We start from the raw sequence: 18928 nt of genomic DNA, 5'->3' as shown, positions 1-18928 counted from the left end.
GAGATCCATAATTATTTTCCGAATAAAAGGAACTTTTTCCATAAATTATCTAAATTTTTTGCTACTGAATAAAATTATTTTAACAATATGCAAATGTAGTACTAATTGTTTTTGTTAAAAATGTAATAAAATACAAATTGTAAAAAAGGAAAAGTTGCTGACCCGTCGAATATAGCATATTTTTTATGTGTTTTGTGAAGGTTCTGGGGCAGTAGCTCTGCCTGCTTTCCCTCAAATCCAGCCCTGAATCGGAGACTAGAATATCTGGTCTTAAGAAAAAAATATTATACGCTTATTTAACAAGAAGTAAAACAAGTATTCTATCAGAATTCAATGGAAGATACGTCGCTTATTTCGACGGCTAAGATGAGACCCTGTAAAAATGATATAACTCCTTAATTTGGAAGGTTCTAACTTTTCCGTGAAAGCGTGTCTGCCATTAAGATGTGGATCTTACTCACATACTTTAGCATACACACCATCCATAGAGAGAACAAGAAATTTGATGTGCAAGTGTTATATTTTTGTAAAATTAACTACTTGGATTTTGCTCGTACGATTATATTACAATTATTTACATGTTTAGTTTTTATCGCTCCCCTTGAGATTGCATTAACGACTATGTGCTGTTATTAAACCAGCATGGTATCAGTAAAATGTCCTTGATGTCCCCCAGGTTCGTAGTCCTAGAGCTGCTAGCCGGGAGTGACCTGAAGACATTCTCCCCCCCCTCTCCCCTTAGTCCGCTAGAGGGCAGTATTGCTAAAATAACCTTGATGTCCCCCAATTTCATAGTCCTAGAGCTACTGGGGGCGGGAACCTAATGACGTTCCGGCCCCCCTCCCCCCTTAGTCCGCTAGAGGGTAGCACTGTTAAAATAACTCTGATGTTCCCCACGTTCATAGTCCTAGAGCTGCTGGGGGCGGGAACCTAAAGACGTTACGCCCCCCCCCGTTCCCCCCTTCGTCCGTTAGAAACTGCTAAAATAACTTTAATGTCTCCCAGGTTCATAGTCCTGGAGTTACTAGCGGGCGGTGACCTGAAGACGTTCCTGCGCGAGAGCCGGCCGCGGCCCGAGCGGGCCAGCGCCCTGACTATGAAGGACCTGCTGCTCTGCTCCGTGGATGTCTGCAAGGGCTGTAGATACCTCGAGACGCAGCGGTTTATACACAGGTAGGGTTTTTTATTATGTAACGGGTACTCACGATATGCGTTTTTTATTGCAGTTTCGCCGTGACCACGATCCATGCAACTGGGTCGAAATATCGGCAATAAAAACGCATATCGTGAGTAACCGTTACATAATAAAATGTCTCAATTCCGCGATCATTTTAGTCTAAAATCATATACAGGTAGGGTTAACGGTGAAGGGATGAAAGATAGGGTCAAAATATACAGGATATATGTACGGGGTGATGAAAGGGTCATAATATAGATGATATATAATGATGTAACGGGGTGCGTTTCAGTTCAAAGGTGGGGAAATACAAAGATGACTTGCAAACTTGCTATAGCTGGTGAGATACATAGCTTAGATAGAACATTAGTGAACAGTTTGTACACAATTACACATGTAGGATGAATCGATGTGAAACAATTAAGAGACAGGATGTGGAGACTATTCCCCCAAAGGTACTGATTTAGGGACATGGGTGGGACCTATCTACTGCCCGTTGGTAGAGAGATATGTAGTGTCCACACCTAGGATAGCCAATCTGCAAGAAGATAGATAAGACCCATAGATGTAGCCTGGTAAAAAGATACAATGCAACTCTTAATTGAGACTTGGTTCGTAAACGTACAAAAATATCTATTGCTTACCTATTTCTGCCTCATAACAGCAGTGTTAAACGCTGCTGTGTTCTCGTTTGAAGGGTGTGGTAACCTAACTAAATTATATTTCCATTCCATTCCCCCATTCTTTCCCTCCCATCCCATTCCATCTCATTCTTTCTTCCTTTCTTAATACCACTAGTTCTATCGTAATAATTAAGAAATTTAAAGTATATCCGAATCTTACTTCAACCTTTTTTTTTATAATATAGGAGTAGCAGACGAGCATGCAGTCCACCTGATGGTAAGTGGCTACTGCCGCCCATGGACATCTGTAATCAACCCCAGATAGGATTAGATATTCCTACCTGAGGTCGGCCACAGATGCGCCGCTACCCCTGAGGACTAAGCTGGAATGCCTCGGAAAAGTCTTTCTCCCTTACCACACCCTTCAAAACGGCACACAGCAGCGCTTAACACTGCTGTTATTAGGCTGAAATAGGTGTGGTGGTAGTGCCGCCGGAGTCGAACCACAAAGGGTTCTACCACCTTCAAACCTTGACGATTCAATCCATTCCCCAGGGACATAGCAGCCCGCAACTGCCTGCTGACATCCCGGGGCCCGGGGCGCTGCGTGAAGATCGCGGACTTCGGCATGGCGCGCGACATCTACCGGTCGGACTACTACAAGAAGGGGGGCAAGGCGATGCTGCCCATCAAGTGGATGCCGCCAGAAGCGTATATTGATGGGCTATTCACCATAAAAACTGATGTTTGGTGAGTTCTGAAGGATTCTTTTTGTCTTTCTTTTTGTCTGCTTTACACTGATTCATATCGGCGAACGTTTTTACAATCTTATGTGTGGTCGATTACAATTTTTCATTTCCACCTACCATCGGATGGCATAATTTGCTTGAATTTCATAAAAAGGAGATAAACGAAAGCTAACATTTCCACGCTATTGTTCAATAAGTAAGTTGTTTGCTTCAAGGAGGTAGTCAACACAAGTTCGTCCACAGGTCATTCGGCGTGCTCCTGTGGGAGGTGTTCTCGCTGGGCGTGATGCCGTACACCGGCTGCTCCAACCGCGAGGTCATGGACATGGTCTCCGGTGGAGGCAGACTTGATAAACCTTATGGTAAGTACCTAGCCTACAAGATTTGACGAGTATTCTGTTAATAATATAATTATTATAGCTTCAAGCTTTCTGATAAATCCTATGATCATCAGTCATCGCGTATTGGTCTGGTTCTCTTGACGTGATCCGCGAAGTTTGGAAGTCATCCGTGAATTTTAGAAGTGAACTGCGAAGTTTTGATATCATCTATGAGGGTAAAGTGATTTCCAAAGCATAGAAGTGTAAAAGTGATCCGTGGAGCTTAGAAGTGTCTCTCGAAATTAAAAAGTGATTTGTAAAATTTAGAAATTTTTCGCGAAATTTAGAAGTGATCCGCGAAGTTTAAAATTGATCGGCTAAATTTAAAAATGATCCGCAAAGTCTAGAAGTGAAATCCGAAGTTTAGAAGAGATCCGCTAAGGTTAGAAGTGATCCGTAAAGTTTAGGAGAGATTCGCTAAGTTTAGAAGAGATCCGCGAAGTCTAAAGGTGATCCGTAAAACTTAGAAGTGATCCGCGAAGTTTAGAAGTGATCCGGAACTCTTAAAATTTCAAAACATTTAGCATACAATAAAATTACATAAAGCATTACGAAATTTGTTTTATTATTCACTTCATATACTATTTCATATTTCTTTTATCATCATCATTAGTATTGATTTTGAGCCATTTCATGAGGGCCGGATTTAGAGGTCTAGAGGCCTTGGGGCAACAAAGGAGTGGAGGCCCCCTGGCCCGAAATTATTTTCCGAAATTAAAATGAACAATTTTTTCAGTTGAGTTTTTCAATAAGTATTTTATTGTGAAACGCAGGTAGATTCTTCTAGTATTATCAAAGGAAAATACATATTTTTTTTACTAGTGTTTACTACTTAGTCGGAATTTTAAAAAAATCCGACGTCTCTATTGTGGGGCCCCTCTTTTGTGGAGGCCCGCCCTGCCGCCCCGGTTGCTCCCTTACATCCGGCCCTGCATTTCATAAAACTAACTCAGAACGTCTCGTGTGCAGGGTGTCCACAAGAGGTATATCGTCTGATGTGCGACTGCTGGAACCCGTCTCCCAACGAGCGACCATCCTTCGCAGCCATGTTCGAGAAACTCCAGAGGTTCTCTAAGGTAATGGGAATGTAGGGGAAGAAACTTAACAGCCACATATAAAGTTTATTTATATCCTACTAGTTTTTGCCCGCGGCTTCGCCCGCGTTTAAAAGAAAATAATATGACGTACTTACTAACATATATAAAACTGAAAATTCGTACCTTCATTGGAATGGTGGCGCTATCTGACAACATTGGTCGTACCAACTCTGAAACCTTCGTGGGCTCATGGACAACTTTGCTAAAGATCATCACTTGATCAAATGCGTAGTTTACGATTCAATCCTTACTAATATTGATTAAAATAATCGATTGGTCCAAAAGATCGATTCTCCGATTAATCGATCTTAGATCGCCATCCCTAGTTCCCGTGGGATTTCCGTCTCAGATTATATTTGTACAAAATTTCATTAAAATCGGTTCAGTGGTTTAGGCGTGAAGGAGAGACAAACAGACAGATAGACAAAGTTACTTTCGGATTTATAATATTTGTAAGGAGTAAGGATAAGGATTTGGTTTGGGTTCTTTTCCAAAACGAAAAGTTGGCTTCTTTTCGTAAAGTAAATAATATGGTGACTTACTAATAATAGGGTATTGTAATCAGATGCAAGTTGGTAAAGAGAGCTACAGAATATATGAGATACTATCTCCAACTTAGGTCACAGGGGTGAGTCTGATTGGGAAACAGACTTCATCTAGAACCCCTATTTTCTATGGTGTTACTTACAAATGTCCATGGGTAGCACTGAAGTTACCATCAGATTTACAGGTACCTACCTATACCTATAAACCTGGTACCTATTTTAATTTTAGAAAAAATAGTGTTCTACTTCAAATTGAACTTCAATTCTAACGGTGGAATACAGATGTCCATGGGCTGCAGTGAATTTATTATCAGCCAGACTGCGTGCTCATTCATTCATACACACAATGATGAATGTTAAGATTGTTAAATCTCGTAATTCACATTCAGATTTAACTCCACCTCATCTCTATGGTGTGTCTGTTTTTTTTTTATAATATAGGAGTAGCAGACGAACATACAATCCACCTGATGGTAAGTGGCTACTGCCGCCCATGGACATTTGTAATCAACCCCAGATAGGATTAGATATGAGGTCGGCCACAGATGCGCCGCTACCCCTGAGGACAAAGCTGGAACGCCTCCGAAAAGTCTGTCTCCCTTACCACACCCTTCAAACCGGAACACAGCAGCGCCCCTAACACTGCTGTTATTAGGTAGAAATAGGTGTGGCGGTGGTGCCGCCGGAGTCGAACCACAAAGGGTTCTACCACCTTTAAAATCCTATAATTGTATATGATCCCTTGATTCCACTTCATCCAGGACCCTGAGATAACCAACGCACCGCTGCCGGTGGCGCGCTCGCTGCACCCGCAGACCGCGGAGGTGCAGGTCAACTCTAACGGATCCACGGTACGTACATAACGATAATGCTTGATTGGTGAGTTAAGTGAAAGATGTCTATAAAGCTCACGAAAGCAACTGATCACGAAAATTGAAAAGAAAAATATGCCATAAGATTCCTTCTTAAACATTCCAAACAGGATGTTAAAAGATTTTAAGGATTTTGAAGTTTTTGCAATATTTAAAAGTAAAAGTTTATAAATAGGACTTTTTAATTATAACAGGAAAAAAGAAATAAGAAAGGTCCCAAAAGTTTCATTGGATATAAAACTCCCTCACATTGTAAAATTCAAAACAAATGTGAGTGAAATACTGAAATTTGAAATGAAAAAAATGTACGCAAGTTAAAAAGATGCAAAACAAAGCAACGCAAACAGAAATATAGCTTTGACTAATAATTGATTAAGTAATGAAAAAAATATGTAAAAATAAGTTTTTTACTGTATATTCGTAACAAAATCAAATTTTATGAAGACATCTAAATTATTCCATCGAATTTTGTGATCGCTTATATAGACATCTTTCACAGAAAATCCTACAACGACAACAAAAAAAAACAACATAATAACCACAACTTTTTATAAAAGATCCCCTTGAGTGTGTAGTCCCCTTGAATAAAATTAAAAACCAAAATAAAATAGTAACTGCTAATCTCGAATAAGATTTTTTCAATTTTTTCCAAATGTTTTCGCTCTGGCTACTAGAAGCAAGTAAATAGTTTAATTTTCGAAATCGGTGTTAGTGACGTGATACGAAGCCCGAGCTTGCGCGTGCGCATGTAAACTACCGTTTTTATAATTTCCTTATTACTAAGTATTATTTTACCTTTCTCTAAATCTCCCATGAATGAACCGCGTAGAACTAGAACCCCTGTAGATAGAGAGAGATTCATTGGAATGTAATCCAGACATTATTTATTTATTAACTTCTCCACTACCATCAATCATGCATGAAACTAAAATTAAAATAACACCACTTATATGAATAACATCATGGATCATTACGTTAGCCGTGTCTTCTGTAAATAATATTGACGTTTCAAAGAATCTCTTACGGAAATCTTGAGTATTTGAATTTTGAGTGTTTACTTGCGTAGTAGCTATAGCGGGAACCTCTTCTTTTACCTTTGTCCTACATTGGGCTTCATGAAAGATTTCAAAATTGTTCTCATAAAATATAATTGATTATTAATCCTTGAAAATTGGTTTTAAATTAACTCTTTTATTGAGCCCAATGTCAACTAATGCACGCTTAGATTAAAATGAAGGAGACTTAGGGAGATTTTAAGTGACTTATCACATGTTCCAAGGTCTTTGTTAAGACTCATTAGGGTATTTTGTTAAGTTATCCTTAACATGAAAATGCTTTATATATCCAAATAAAGTCAATAAATAACTAAGAAGAAAAAACAACTAAAATAGGATTTTAAATAAGCATTAAATATATATAAAAAATGTACCTTTTTAATCTGAAATAATCCATTACTGTGAAACATAAGAAACGATATGAAGATAAACATAATTTATTTGCTTTGAACAGTGAGAAAAGATATGAAATTATAAAAGTCATTAATTAATGATAATTAAATCCTAAAGAATATCAATACTCGGCCATTGTTCAAAATATGGTCAAAAACATAATTTGATACCACAGAATTAATAAGTATGAAAGCATAAACCTATTTATCATATAGATACCTACTAACATGTTTTTAGATTTACCTGATGTTAACCTGATAGAGTGATAGTCAATGTAGGAAATATAAGTAATAAGAGAAACAATAGGATAGTGTTAATACTTAAAAGACCATGGACAAACATACCAACATACCAGATACCAGTGGTATTCAAAACAAATAATGATATATTAGAGTAGTTTAACACAATCTCCTTGAGTCTCACTGAGCGCGGATGTTGGCAGCGCTCGCTGGCGGGCGACTACCTCGTGCCGATGGAGCCGCAGGACCCCACGCCCGATGTTAGGTAACGAACTCCTTGTTGGTAAGCTGGTAGCCATTTTGGTAAAAACATTGAATTTGGAAGCTCACGGTAATAATAAGAAAGTAGGACGTAAAATGATAAAGCTCCTAATAATTAAAAGAAAAGTAGGAATGATTTGGAAGGGCCTACTTAAAAACTTTTGGTAAGAATGCTCCCGGTTAAGATTTATAAGCACAAATAAGTTAGAAACGTCTGTATAAAAATAAAGTCGAATTGAGAATTCCTTTTTGAAGTCGATTAAAACAAAATTAAATCGCTTATTATGACCGTCATTATAACTGTATATTTAATGTTTGAAAGTTCTACAAAAAGTCGAATCAATTTCGTTTTTATAATATTAACATTTGTGTAGAGATATATTTTAAAGAATGAAATCGAACTTTTGATACTCTATGAATTATGAATACACAAAATAAAATATTAAATTTATACACAATTTGATGAGGCTATTCGCATACACAGAGGAAATGGTTAAAAAGATTAAACGTGCTGTGAGAATTACATGAAAATCTCATAGTAAACAAAAGTACGAGTAGTGTTTCATAAGGATATCTTCTTGGACCAATACTATTGGATATTTACAAAATGGCTGCTGGTTTCTTAAAACTATATTAATAATAAATTCTAATAATTATTATAATATTTTCCTACTAAATTGTCGATGTTGTCCAGTGATAACAAGGTGATAATAATTAGGATTCCAGGCATGGTTACTTTTGCTAGTATTAAAATACTATTGCTAGTATTAATTATTTTAAAGATTGAAGAAAATATTTTAAAAACAATTACTTCTTATATATGATTATCTTATATATTACTTGAAAAATCTATCAAAAGTAACCAGCTAGCTAGACTAACCCGTCTAAATTTTCCCTTATAATATAAATAAATTATAAATTATTATAACTTATAATATTACTTACCACAAGATAGGGGAAAGTTTGGACTCCAGCTGAAATAACTAACAACATTATAATTTGCAACTGCTCAATTACAGAGTAGTAAGACGGCATGCCTAGAAACCCCCGGAACCATGAAAACAATTTAAAAAGATAAAATTTGAAAAACATTTATAAATTAAAATTACTTTTATCATTTTCAGGAAAATTTATAAAATGGTAGCCCACACCGATGTTTTTTTATATTTTTGTAGATCCTGATATTAATCTTAACACCTTTAAATACTACACATTTTTTAAAAGAATTACTTCACCTGATTTACTTGCAATATATTTTATTACTATTTATTATCTTACTAAGTACTAATCACGAATATTATCTCATTTACTACAGATTAATATTTTATCTATTCATTCGAAAGATGCAAAATAAACATGCGTCGAATAGCATATTTGCAAATGATTACAATAAAAATAGAAGTAAATTGAAAATATATAGGTAGACATACTGCCTTAAATAATTTTGTATTTTATTTTCTTTGTACCGAAGTTATACTTCTTTAAGTAAAAGATAAATATAAAATACGAGAGACCGTACCTACAGAGTAGCATGAAAACTTTAAAATTAAATTATGTTTTTAATTGTTGCTTTAATTTATCATTATTTATGTTACAAGTATTTTTGTAAAGATGAGCTCTTTCGCTTCTAAACAAAATTGAGATGCGGTGTAGTTTACTGACATACTCGTATTATGTAGAAATGATTTAAAAATAGCATACTTTCAGTGAAATATTTTATATCCAATGAATTTACTTAATTTTTACATCGCTTCAATATAGCTTTTATATTTGAATATTATTTTCTTTATACAATAAATATTGTTTTATATATTCTAAAGAAGTGTAACTTCGAACGCCGTGCATAAGAACGGATAAGTTATAATATTGTTTTTTCTTATTTTTGGGAGATTTCAAGGGCTGTTTATTAAAGAAGGCTTTATTTTAGCCCAACGGATCAACTAGTTCCTCATAGCATATCGCCAACGGCGGCACCAGAGGAGGAGGAGGAGGATTCCGAATGTCCTCTTCCTGCGAAAGGTAAGATTTAAAATCATTATTGTCTATCATGATTATGATAATTACATTACATTAACATTTGTTATTTATGGGCGCAAAATAAACTTTATATTTACGCAGAGAAATTTAGATGTAGCTTTTTATATTTAATTTAAAATAAAGTTATATTATTTCATTATTTTTTTATATTACTTTAATTTATTTTAGTTAAAACATTTAAGTGTGTAAATGTCAAAAATAAAAATTATGTTATATTTTAATTTTAAACTTATATTTGCATTATAATAAATTGTGTCTTCACATTAAAAAAAAAAAAAAAAGAACTAGTTGTAAACAACATTTCTGTTACCAGAGAAATCGTGTTTTTGAGAATATTTCATTTGTTTTTTTAAGCTTTAATTCAAAATCCCTTTGTTAAATTGGAGTCATCACACACTTTTGATAACTTTTCTTTTAAAATAAATCTCAATAAAGGTTTCCTGACAATATACAGGGTGAATTTTTAAAACGGGCCTTCAGGGCCAAATCCGAAACTATAAGGATTAGCGAAAAATGCTGAAAGGAGTTACGAGGCCGATTTTGATAAAAACTAAAACTGCATCATTAGTTTTTTAAAATATTTTTTTCCTTAGCCGGGAATCGAACGAAAAAAATGACACCTCTATATTATTCCACTATCTGATAGTGTCGCTTATAAGGATCAAATTCTGGGAAGTAATGTTATGTGACAAATTAAAGGAAAAGGAAAATTTTGAAGAAAATACGTATTTTTCCATACATTGGCATACTAATCCTTAAGGATTATACATAACAAATGATTTATGTATAATTCATTAGAAACAGACATAAGTCATACCATTGAAGAATTTGTTGGTTTATCAACTAATTATTCGATGTTATGACTATGATATACGGCTTAGTATGAGAAAGTAATAGTTTGGCAAATAAGTTACCGCCGTTTTTAGGATTGATTTTTTTAAGGAAATTAGATAACTGATTAAATAGTAAATTCTTATTGTTTGTTGATTACAACTTCGTTTCAACGTTAAATATGATTTTCTATATCTCTTTTTTTAGTAATCACTTGGATTTGACTCTAAAAGGTAATTCTCGCGAATTGTCAACTTTACATCTGTATTAAACGATACTCCGCCCATAGCAAGTAAATCTATTTTAATGGTCTTAAAAATAACCTTAGCTAAGTCGGACATAAAAATATAAATTATTGGAAAACAAAACGTCCATTTCGAATGATTAGAAACATTGAGCCAAAAAAATTATAATACACGAAATGTTTAAATTGATGAATGGCGGGAACTTAACTGCCAAATTAATATGAAAAAATATGTATTTTCTTAAAATTGAGGCTTTTCTTTTAGTTTGTCATTTATCATTACTTCCCAGATTTTGATCCTTATAAGCAACACTATCAGATAGTGGAATAATATAGAGGGTGCATTTTTTTTTCAAAATGAACTCGTTCGATTCCCGGCTAGGGAAAAAGTAATTTAAAAAAAGTAATGATGCAGTTTTAGTTTTTATCAAAATCGGCCTCGTAACTCCTTTCAGCATTTTTCGCTAATCCTTATAGGTTCCGATTTGGCCCTGAAGGCCCGTTTTAAAAATTCACCCTGTATATTAATCGTTATAGCAGGTGATAATTATTCTTCGTTGGCATCTCCTGTGGTAAAATCAAACCGTTTGTCAAATCGTTTGGGCTGTAGAGCATGTCGAAGAATGTTACAATAGACATCTGGGAATACACGAGTATAGTCCGCACCAAACTTCTAGTCCGCTTTGAAGTTGTTAGACGCAGGTTTAGTTAGCATATACTCCGTAACGTAAAGGCACACTAACGCAACTATGTACTCGTACCTGTGGGCGAGAGCGGTAAGCAGACGGGTGTCTTCTCGTGCTGTCTTCATCCCGCTAATATCTACAATTTGCTATTGCGACGCGACTCGTTTCTATATTCAGAGCGGACTAGCAGTTAGGCGCGGATTATACCTATTACCTACATACGCTGAAATAGCATTGGGCATTGCCCTCTACAGTCAGGTAAAACTTAGAGATGCGTGTCTGGGATTAGGACATCGGAACCTTATCGAAAAGTCGAGTATCAACCACTAGCCTATCACTACTTCATAACATGCTCTATTGTATAGTCCGCGCCAAACTGCTAGTCCGCTTTGAAGTCGTTGCGAGCAGGTGTAGTCATACAATCGCTATGACGACGCGATTCATTTCTATATTCAGAGCGGACTAGCAGATTTACGAGGACTATACTTATGTCTCATTCTTTGTCACGCTGCAGCCCAAACGGCTTGATGGCCTAACATATAAGGTGTCGCTGGATTCGTTTAAGAGTGAATATAAGCTTGCTTTATTAATTATATGTAAAAATGATGGCATTAAAAGAAGAGAATAATTATTATTAAAAAAAAGACAAACCCGCTGAGTTTCTTACCGGATCTTCTCAGTAGAGGTCGCGTTCCGATCCGGTAGTAGTTTAAGAAAAAAATTGTACCTGACAATTTGTAAGTGCCGTCGTTGGCCTTTAACAAAATAAATATATTTCATTTCATTTCATGTCATATATTTTTAAGCAGTCAGGTTTTTGTTCGACGTGGAGTGTAACACAATGTCCGTCCGCAGCATCACTCGCTTGTGGCAGCGCGCGCGCGGCGGGCGCGGCGCGCGGCGCGTGCGCTGCTTCGGCCGAGACAAGGAGCGCCGCCAGGTTTCTGCCGTCTAACTCCACTGACAGGTACACACGACGCGGACATTATAATATACACTTTCCTAGCGGTGCCCGCGGCTTCGCCCGCATTTTAAAGAAATAACGTGACATACATGAGACGGAAAATTTGTAACATTGGAATGACAGTGGTGCCACCTATCGAAAATTGGTCTTACCAACTCCCAAAACCTCGTAGGCTCTTGGACAACAACTTTGCTAAAGATCATCACTTGATCAAAACTTTTTCCCACGGACTAAATTGTGAATCTAAACCATTCTCAAGTCCTCTTAAACACACAGAACAAATTTCATCAAATCAGTCCAGTCGTTTAGGAGTTCAGTGACATACGCATGCACATAAGAAATATATATATAAAGATTGTACCCTGAAAATACTAATAAAAATGAATCATCAATTTTATTTTAAATTATACAAAAGGTGGTCTCATCGCTCAATAACAACTCTGTTTGTCAAACGGAAAGAACTAATTAACTTGAACGATCAGCTGATGTTATAAGGATTAACTTAAGCTTTTTATTTTAGAGAAAGTATAAGTGGTCCGCGCAAAAAGGATTATCATAACTCATGAAACCTCCAGAGCATTTACTTACTGATAAATACGGGTGAATTCGCAGGGCACAGCGGTTACACACTTCTACTGTTTTTTTTTTAATTTGTATGAAAACAAATACTAATATGTATCGATTCGTGTCCTAGATTACTCAGTTCAGTGGAAGGTACATCCCTGGAGGACGACAGCGCGTCAGACCTTGACAGTCCAACCGGCGTGCGAGAGACCTCGTTCACGACGCTCCCCCTGGTGCACCCCCCGGTACACACCCCGGTGCGCCCCGCGACCCCCGGGAACCCCCCGCGTCCCGCGACTCCCGGAAACCTCCCGGTACGCCCTGAAACGCCGGGTGACGCCCCGCAGATCGCTAAAGTAGCGGATAAGGTGAGTTTAACCAATATTTTGTTTTCTTCTGTCGTTGTATTCTAAGGATAGCAACATATGTAGTCGACTTTCCGACCTAACCTGATCTTCCGATCTGCCCTGACCCGATCTGACCTGACCTTATGAGCACATCCGTCAAATTAGATGCCGTCTCGCTTCTTATTACTTCAAAATTTAATTCTTAAAATGTCCTGCAATAGGTTAGAATTAATAGTTACTTCTCCTAGAATTAACGAATTAATGAAAATATTTGAAACAGGTTGAGAAAGTGAAACCTTCAACACCAACGACCCCGAAACCACCAGAGAACGCGCTATCAATACCGACTGAACCGAAAGTGATAGATAAAACCAACAAAACCCTAGCCCCAGAGAAAAAGACTGCTCCCATAGCCTCCCCAGACCCTCCCCGAATCAACGCCTGGAATATGGACCCCCCGAAAATAGCACCCAAGCTCAAAAAACCACTCTGCTTGGACCCCGCACAATTAGAAAAAGACTTGAACGATCTGAAAAAGAACAGCGGTTCTGTCAACTTGAATACGATGAACATAGTTCCCCCGTACATACATGTGGTGACTCCGAATAAGTTTTCTGAATCAAAAACAATACAAATTGACCCGAAAAAAGCAGTGATTCATGATCTACCAACACCAGATTCGGAAGACGATAAAGGGAAGATGAAATCATCCGGTTCAGCTGCGAGTCTGCTAAATGGACCAATGACAGATGTGCCATACGCAGACAGCGACAACACATCCTCGGGGTCGGGGAACGGACAGAACTTAATTATTAATCAGAAGAATAAGAGTTACGAAGTCGTGGGGAACGGTAATAGGGGTAAACTGATCAAACAGGGTAGCAACGGAGGAATCGAATCGGAAATCAACTGTTAAGGAAAAAGCATTTGCGATCAAGTGAATTTCAAATGTTGAGAAAATTTGTTCCGTTCATAAAATATTACCGTTACCAGTTTTTAACCGACTTCAAAAAAGGAGGAGGTTACTCAATTCGACAGTATATATGTTTTTTATGTTTGTTCAGCGATTATTAGGTTAGTTAGTTTCATAGGGGGTCCCATTTCGAGGAAATTTGAAAATTTTTGCCAGTTTTTAGACAGTGACTTTCAAGAATCGATAAAAAATGGCGATGCACAAATTAACACGGAAAACTATAGAAAAATATCTCATTTAAATTAAAATGATTAGAACTTTCGTGATACGAATACGTGATCTTTTTATATCAAATTCAGTAAAAAATCTTATTTACAACTTATTATTTATGCCGGTAACAAATTTACATCAAGGGATCAACATAGTTGGTTATTTTATCATAAAAAAAAGATACGAACGGTACAAATTTCTCGAAATATTGAATTTTGAATTGATTGTAAAAGTTTATTCCGACCGCTGTCGTTGTCTCAAAAGTGTGTGCGAGTGCCGCCGTGGACTTTTAAATGTTTCTAAATAGTTACTATAAGTAAAGTTGTATATATTAATATATGTTTTAATAATAGATGTGACGATAAGATACCAAGTTGGTTTATAAATTTGTATTTTTGTCAGATGTACGGTTGTTGGTTTATTAATTATTGTTGAAAGAAGTTATAGAGGTTTATTTGAGAGCTTCCTAATGCTTTTAGGTAAATAGTTTATTATTGCTGAATTTGCTCAATGTTTTGCCAAAGACTAGGTCCAAGTGAAACTTGTATTGCCGAACGGCGTGAGGTTTATTGAAAGGAGGGTTATGTAGCGATTTCAGAGCGGAATTTCGTCTGCGTAAAATAAATGAAACACTGGTCAGACTGTTATAAGTATTTGGATTTATTATTTTACGTAAAGAATCTGATTTAATTCAGGAATTGGTTACAAAGTTTCAACTGAAATTCAAAGCCAAATGCAACGATTAACGGTAAAAGTTACTATAAATGACTCCTAAGAAAATTCGAAGCGAACAGGATATCGTTCAATATGTCGAGTTTTATCATTTTCATTCCATGCCCTGTTTATGAACAAGTCTAAATTCAATTTCTGGACGATTGTTAAATATTGTTGTTGGTAAAGTATGTTCAGTGGAAATATAATTGTTTTGATCATGGTAATGCCTAAATAGTAATCGCTTTTTGTGTGATTTTAAATTTCGGTATATTACAGAATTTAAACTTCAAACTATATTTTATTTCCTGATCAGATTCTGTTAAAGGCAGCGAATGCTTTAAATTAGAAGGATTTATCATCATTTACTCATCGTCCTACAAATACAAATAGCGAGTTTAATAAAAAAATAGCACACGAAATTCCACATCTGAATTCGCTAAAGCCTACCTTAAAAGTTTTGTATATTATAAAACGGAACAGTTGTTTTATATTTTATACCTATTTTGTAGCGTCGGTGTTACCCTATATCATAAATTACCTACATATTATGGAAAGGAGACGCACACTGCGAAACAAAAGCTTCTATTCTTATAACTATCTCAGTATTATAGGATTGAAACGAATTAAATGTTATCTTTCGATTAATTTACGTATTGCTGGTTATAAAGAATGGTACGCGATACACTTGGTATAAAAAATATATTTTCGTTATTCACCCCAAGTCGACCCGAGTATTCCCGCGCTGATGTACCATATTTTTTGTATTTCAATAAAAATAAATTATAAGTTATTCTTCTCAATCTGTATTTTTTAAAACAATAGACAATATTTGACTTGTTATCAAGTCACAAACAATAGACTTACGTCATCATGTTTTTGTTTGTGTAACTTTAATTCATTAAAACAGATGGCGTTGTACTCCATTATGAAAGACTATCGAAATTCTTTAGATATATTTAATAGCTAAATATTAATTTATTTGATGAATGAAACAGACAATCATGTATCGCGTACGTATTATATATAACGGCTCTTAGCTGAGAATCCTATGCGAATGGTTGTGTCTATCTCTAATAATGGTACCTTGGTAGAAATGTTTAAGTAATTTAATTAAATTATTTTATTTATTTTTATTGTCTATTAATAATTTATATCATAATATGGGGGGCTTATTAATTTATATCATAAATGGTTAAAATGATAAGTAAATGCGACGTGATTTCATCAAAGGGCAAACATGCTACTCTGAGTATCGATGGTCGACAATTTAGGTGCATTTTGGATACTAGGAGCAATTTTGCTGCAACTCGCCCACGTTTGACTTACCTTAGGACACGTAATACAGCAACGGAACCCAAACGCGATACAAAAAGGATGTAACCTTTAAAACGAGTTTAAATATAGCAGCAAGTCGCCAAAATGTGATGTTAAAAGTAGATGGCACCGATACTAAAAGTGACATGTCTGCTAGAACCGTAATTTATATGAAGCCTCAAAAGTACTCACAAAACCTTGTCACTCCATGTGACGCGTAGAAAACGTCTCTCCCCAAAGCATCACACTACTGTTATACGTATAGTAATTTAATAAAATTAAAAATTAATTTGAATTAGATAAATATTCAAAGTATTTATGCGTGTGATTCTCAGCTCTTTATATGTTTTATAACTTTCCAATCTAGATAAGTATTAGGTAATGTAGTGTGCTTAATTATTTGTAAATAATATAACAAATGTAGTGATTTGTATAAATCCGCCCTTTTTGATTAAAGATACGTGACACACATTAAATTAAATTATATGTAGGTACGTAGCAGATAAATTGCATCTTCACATTCTAAAAATCTCATATACAAAGAGGGTAGATGACTTTTTGTTGTCCCTATTCTTTAGAATACAGATTATTTACCAAATAACATGTCCTCTATTTAGATCCATATAAATTAGTAAATATTATATAATTTTATTATATACTATACATTAATTTACTCAATAATGTGTGTTAATCACATAAGCGGCTTTAACTAAACTTTAAGATAGATTTTAAGAGAATAGAAACCAAAGGAATATTTTCGTTTTTTTAATCAGAGTAGTGCCGGATTTTTTTTATTTCTGCCTTTACGAAATGCATTTAATATTTTTGGTTTAGTTGGGGCATGAAATGACAGGGTATCATGGTATATCATTTCGAAATCTACGAACGTTTTCGAGTATTCGTTATTATATTAGTTTGCCGCGTAAACTCATCGAGTAATAAAAAATGGCGCGGCAATATCCGACAGCTGATTCCTGATGAAAATTGTTATACGTTTGAAATTTTAAATTTTTAATAATACGTTACATTGAAAGATGTGTTGAAACCGCCACAAATAATCCGTTATTAGCGAGAAGTCGCGGTGGTTTCAACAGATCTCAGGATTGAGAAGTTTATTACACAATAAAAACTTATATTAAAAATAACTTTTTGGCGCGAACGCCCACCCCTGCAAACGGTTGTCGTTTGAATAAAATGTTTTTTGATTATTGTATTTTTTCGCAGAATTATTCTTTGAATTTGAAATTTATTGCAAACAGTTCCTGTATAAACATTAGTTAATTAATACGTATTTATGCCGACACATAATGAATGGTTGTAATTGCATGATAATTTTATGATATTTTGTTGCATACTCTCTTCTTTTTAAGAATAACTGTATTTCTTCTATATGCCATTTATTTTTAAGAACATGTCAGTACTTTCACCTTTTATGTATGGTGTCTTCATAAAATATTGTTTTCAGAATATAAATATAACTGTATACTGTAAGACTATACTTTATGGGAATTGATAAAGCAAATCTATAATTTACTCTGTTTTGTAATATGCCAGAGAGATAATAGAGAAACTCAAAGTAATGTCAGGAATTATATTAATTCAGATATTAATTATGTGTATTTGTATTCATAACTTTATTCAAATATTTTTGTGGCAGTATGCTCTATGAGTAAATCATTATAATTATTGGATTTATAAGGCAATTTATTTTTTAATGCTTAAGCACTTTACGTATTATTCCGTTGTCCACTCGTGTAAAGAAATATACGCAGTTAATACATGCTCTAAGGATAACGTTGACTATGATACATAACAAAAATGGATTGTGATTTATATACTTTGATGAATAACGTTTTATTGTCACCAAATATTGCTCAATTTAGATACTTCCTTCATAACTTTTGAGTTACATTATTTGTTAGAAGCATTGTGGTTGTGAATCTATAATTATAGCGCAAACAGATAAAAAATCACGTTCCTTGTTTATAGAGTGACTTTGAAATGTTATTCTTCGTTTTTATATTTTTACTGTAGCGCTTTTGTAATGGCGATTATTTTTTTAAGCGCAAAACAATAACACTGTCCATAACGACTTTTATTAGCCGAAAAACCTGACGCAACGATAACTTCATTCTAATTTATAAAAAAAAATGTTTTACTATCTATGAAAATATGACTTCTGGTTACTTTATTTACATTTAGGGATGAAAACACATTGAAATTGTAAAACATATTTCACCCAGTACTGAAAATCCTGGAAAATACGTTCTATGGTTAGAGAAATAATGTGAAAAATGCATCATTATTTTCATAGGCTTGTAATAAATTGAACTGCTAGAGTAGCGACACCGTTTTTTTTGTTTACGAGGGGGAAACCTTCAAAAGGTACCCGGTGCTGTGGGAGCGGCACGGGGTTATGTGGGAGTTTTACCGCACTAAAACCCCCCCGGTGGCCGTCCTCGGCGCTGCGTAGAGGACTCCGGGATCTTCAACGGAACGCAACCGGAGTCCTCTTAGAGCGTTGCGCGCTAGTAGCGACACCTACCATCACAAAATCTACCCTTCGTTGCGTTTAGCTTTTCGGAATATTGGTTTAACACGTAGATCTGAACATCGGCGTAATAAAATAACAATATATTAAAATTTAATTTAT

General features: G+C 35.3%; 1 protein-coding gene across 1 annotated transcript in view; it reads left to right on the top strand.

Moving 5' to 3' along the window:
• The window catches only part of Alk (Anaplastic lymphoma kinase), a 42966-nt gene extending 28705 nt beyond the window's left edge, over positions 1-14261 (top strand). The window contains exons 20-29 of the mRNA XM_073077658.1: positions 1006-1173; positions 2356-2550; positions 2793-2911; positions 3899-4005; positions 5333-5422; positions 7334-7395; positions 9319-9410; positions 12045-12156; positions 12848-13085; positions 13345-14261. Of these exons, the coding sequence (XP_072933759.1) occupies positions 1006-1173; positions 2356-2550; positions 2793-2911; positions 3899-4005; positions 5333-5422; positions 7334-7395; positions 9319-9410; positions 12045-12156; positions 12848-13085; positions 13345-13980 (1819 nt within the window). The 3' untranslated portion in view covers positions 13981-14261. The remainder of the gene's footprint in view (positions 1-1005; positions 1174-2355; positions 2551-2792; positions 2912-3898; positions 4006-5332; positions 5423-7333; positions 7396-9318; positions 9411-12044; positions 12157-12847; positions 13086-13344) is intronic.
• Positions 14262-18928: the final 4667 nt, after the last annotated feature.

This window comes from Epargyreus clarus, unplaced genomic scaffold, assembly GCF_041222505.1.
Source record: "Epargyreus clarus isolate Ecla_fem2 unplaced genomic scaffold, WU_Ecla_fem_2.2 ptg000011l, whole genome shotgun sequence".
Classification (NCBI taxonomy): domain Eukaryota; kingdom Metazoa; phylum Arthropoda; class Insecta; order Lepidoptera; family Hesperiidae; genus Epargyreus; species Epargyreus clarus.
Note: the sequence above shows the minus strand (reverse complement) of the source record. Positions and strands in the feature narration are given on the sequence as shown.